General features: G+C 40.7%; 1 protein-coding gene and 1 pseudogene across 1 annotated transcript; one reads left to right on the forward strand and one right to left on the reverse strand.

The window, feature by feature from the left end:
* On the reverse strand, window positions 1-725 carry LOC137987707 (uncharacterized). The gene is given in 3 exon segments (XM_068833778.1): window positions 1-526; window positions 528-553; window positions 555-725. Coding segments are annotated over 3 exon segments (630 nt in total). The 5' UTR covers window positions 633-725.
* A 63-nt stretch (window positions 726-788) lies between these two features.
* Window positions 789-1,759, forward strand: LOC137993335 (early endosome antigen 1-like; annotated as a pseudogene).
* Window positions 1,760-4,425: the final 2,666 nt, after the last annotated feature.

Raw genomic sequence — 4,425 nt, forward strand, 5'->3', positions numbered from 1 at the left:
TCAATTTAAATTTCTGCGAATGCCACACACGAGCCTATCTCGAATTAACTCGTCCTTTAGCGAACCAAAATTGCATGTTTTGGCCAGGGCTTTAAGGGCCGTAAGATATGTGTCAAATGATTCCCCAGTTTCTTGATTCCTGTCGATCTCGATCGTTTTTCCTTGGCCGCCCAACTTCAAGTTGCCATGTAGAATTTTCAAAGAGTAGATGTCTCGGAGCCTCTGAAGTGCCGTGATGACCGTACGCAGTGACAATCCGGTTAGCAGCGATACTTTTTTATTAGACTCGTCAATCGACCACAGGAAGATGATGTAGAGCCAGTGCCACAGTGGGATTTTTGAATCTTCAAAAAAAGATCCAGCTCTGATCGACCTTCGTTTTCTGCACTGCTTAACTGGACATTCGCAGTGATAACCGTCATCAGATTTATCATCTCGCAAAACCATTTGGTTTCCACAAGAACACCTACGTCTAGCAGCCAGCAAGCCACGGTTCACAAGGAAGGTTAAAATAGCTTGGCTTGGCGTGATGATTCATGATGAAATGAGTTAAAACTACGTTTTGAATCAGCCTTTATAAAACCTTTGGTCGGATCGAAATTAACCAATAAGAAGTAACTGAAGCTAAACATATACAACAACAGGCCAATCAGATGTCTTGCCAATCGGATGTGTTGTTTATTAAAAAAAATGGGCTTATTGTTATTGTTTACTTGATCCGATGATAGCTAAAAAAGCCTTTAGTTAAAAGAGTTATTATCATTACGACGTAGTTCGCAAACAACCACATGTCTCAGAGAATCTTAAAGTGCACAGTGTGCGGCGGTGACCACTCTATTTTTCACTGTGAGAATAGGTGTGGCGTCTGCCACGGCGACAGTAGGCAATGTTTGTGTAATGAACGCCCGCCTCAGAAAAGAAAAAAAGACATCAAAGTCAACAGCCTCCAGTGAACAGCCTGCAGACACGTTGCACAACGATCTAAAGAAAAAGTAAGAGTCACTGCAAAAGGAGTACAAAAAAATTGGGTCAAGCCTTCCAGAACCAGCAGGAACAGAACCAGGAGCTGACGGCGTTGCTAGAGGAATGTGAGAAAGAGGCTGAAGAGCTAGCCAACCTTGTACGGAACAAGGACAAGGTAGTTAAAAACCTTGAGAGGCGCCTCTTAAACGCAAAGAAGGTCATCGCAGAACTCCGAGCGGAGGTGCGATGCAGAGACCAACCCTCGCCACAAGAAGACCCACCCGCATCACAACAGCAACACCAGCTGACAGCAGACATTCACGTCAGCACCCACAGCCTGGCCAACATACAGGAACGATACGACCAGGTTCTCCAGATGATGAAAGAGAACAGATGCAGCATGGCCTGTGCCTTCCGTCTTGCAGCACACTACGAGACTTCGTAGGGATAGCAGAACTGAAAAAGGTCGACTCGAGGGAACTGGACCTCATCCTCCTCGACCAAGAAGTGACATCAGTGCAAGATCTGGAGGTTGTCTGTCGCAAAAGACTTCAGTGCTACATCCCGGTCATGAGCAACATGAGGACAGAGGGGCAGCTGTTGCCAATGAAGTTCGAGGCACGATTCTATGAGTGAAGTATCTTGTATATTTCACCACTCAAATTTAGGAGCCACCAAATTTAAACTAAGTAAGAAATACATTTCTCTTCTCTTCTTTCTTTCCTTCTTCTTCTTTCCTTCTTCTTCGTAAATAAAATACAAAAGTAAATGAAAGTTGATCCAACTCAATCTGTGAAAAACCAAGTAAAAAACTACATTAAAATTCAAGAGGGACTGGAACATAGTTTACCTTTCCATTTGCGCCATAAAAGCAGTCTAGCAAAGTCCCCACAAAGTGTTGTTCATTGACCCTAAAAAGCCCCTAGAGGAGTAGCCAGTTATATTTTCACAACACTAATAAACTTTAACTTTGTTATATCAGTAATAAGAGCATTACAACTCCTTTTGCCGAAACTAATTATTTATCATTTTGTTTTGGATTTGTGAGGATAGGTAACACACATTTTTGCCGGCAGTGGACAAATGTTCTGAGAGACTTTCATCATACATGTATTTTGCTAGCCAGTTTATAAAGAATTCAAAGTTACCATTCTCCTTCATGGCTGCACTGTCCCAGTTTCCTCTAAATGCGATCCCTCTTTTTGCTAGCACATTAACCACGTCGAGTATTGCAAGGAGCAGTTTCCTATTTTTCTTAATGTTCTCTCCTGCTTACTACTGGGAAATTTGCAGCTGCGTACATTGCTCCTTGATGGATTTTGGAGAGCTTGTGATTAGTGAGAATTCCCCTTTTGCTCCCTATTGCATTCTTCCAGTCTTTGAGTGGAACACAAATCAGTGGCCCCCAGGGAGAAGGGGTGCTACTTGCAAACACAAAACAGTAAGCGCAGTAAGCACCATCCTCAGTAACAGAGTAGCGTTACCAAGAAAAGTTCACCTCCCACTCTGAGTTATACGTTCCCTTTTCGTGATTGATGGGATTCTCGGCTTGAGCTGGAGGTTGGCTTTTCTTTTGTTTTTTGCTTCCTGAATAATTTTCTTCATTTCCTCTTCTGTTGCCTTTTTCTGTCTAAGGTTCTGAGGTCAAGTGACTAAATAGGGGAAAAAAGTATGCATGTACTTGGTTTGTATTTGCGAAAAATTGTAATTTAAATCATGTGTTTTTACAAGATCTGAGACATTGCACATCAGCCCAGCTTCATTTACATTTGGTACATGATGCATTCTCCAAAATTTTATGGTACTGGACACTCTGAAAATTTCGGCCCACAGAGGCAACTCCCAATTTGATGGTGTCACCGCCAACTCTGAAAGATTTATATAAGTTTAAGTATCCAAGTTTAGCTATCATTATATCAGGATCCAGGATGGTGCATCCCTCAATAACAATTTTATTTAGTAAAGGCATCTTTTGTGTGAAAGCTAGACTGACCGCAGATATATTGTGGGATGAAGCCGGTTACACACGAGCAAGTTTTCATTGACAATTTCTGATGTGGAAAATTTTATTTGCTGGTGTGTAAAGAAAGGAAAAAAATGGTTGTCTGTACGGGTCGTTAAGGAAATTTCGGGTGCACAGAGGTCTTGTTCTGGCATGAGCCATGATTAAAAAACGAAAATGGCACCCTGTGGTTTGTTTTTTGTTGTCCGCTGTGGAATTGTATTGCTGGCTATGTACAGTGAAAACTTGTCAAAGAAAACTTGTTAATTCGTTCACACTGGCAAGTAAGACTTGTAAAGGCAAAACTCATCAAAGAAAACTTGTCATGGAAACATTGCTCGTGTTTAAATGGCTTAATAAATATTCGCGCATTTACACACAATGAAGGACATTCCTCTATGTAACTATCTGGGCTGTTGTACATGTAACTTACAGATTTCAGAGGTATCAAGTGAAGCTATGATCCTTGCAGTCATGAACAAAATTTTTGCAATTGTGTAAAGAAGCCTGAAAATTTCAGGACTTGAACAGGGTGTGAACCGTGACCTCGCGATACCAGTGCGACACTCTAACCAACTGAGCTATGAAGCCACTGATGCTGGGAGCTGGTCATTTGTGGGTTCCAATGTTCCCGTGAGGAACAATGAATCAATGAATCAACGATGAAATGATATATGAAATGGATCAGTATATGAACTGCGGATATGAAATCAAGTGAAGCTATGATCCTCGCAGTTATGAATGCAATTTTTGCAATTGCGCAAAGAAGCCTGAAAAATTCAGGACTTCAACGGGGTTTGATAGCTCAGTTGGTTAGAGAGTTGCACTGGTATTGCGAGGTCACAGGTTCCAACCCCGTTGAAGACCTGAATTTTTCATGCTTCTTTATGAAATTGCAAAAATTGCGTTCATAACTGCGAGGATCATAGCTTCACTTGATTTCATGTCCACATTTCATATACATGTACTGTATGATTCATTTCATATGTCATTTCATCGTTATTTCAGAGATGATACTTCAAAGTTTTGAACATGGACCATTATTCATCTAAAAGACAGTACAGTTGTTTCCAGTTAACACCACAATTCCTTGCAAGATTTTACAATGTTATAAAATTGATGACAATTAAGCTACACCTGGACCCGCCAAAATTTCTTGTATCGTTAAGTAACTGAATATTTTGTTACAACTTTAGTTGGCAGCTCGTTCAATTGGCGGCTCTTGGAATCTAAACAAAAATTGATAAAGCCTGATACATGTATAATAAACTGAGGCAATTAAAATATTTCGAGATGCACGGATGGTGTTACCCCTCTTTGAAACTAAGAATATTCTGATGGGCCATCTCTCTCAGCTACCAGTACTCCGGCTAGCAAATAAAAATAATGTCCTAGAAGGTATTTTGGCAGGAAAATGGTGACTCAATTCTTTTGTTTCCAACAAAAATAGTTGTTCTAAT

Source organism: Montipora foliosa, chromosome 2 (assembly GCF_036669935.1).
Source record: "Montipora foliosa isolate CH-2021 chromosome 2, ASM3666993v2, whole genome shotgun sequence".
NCBI classification, from domain to species: Eukaryota; Metazoa; Cnidaria; class Anthozoa; order Scleractinia; family Acroporidae; genus Montipora; species Montipora foliosa.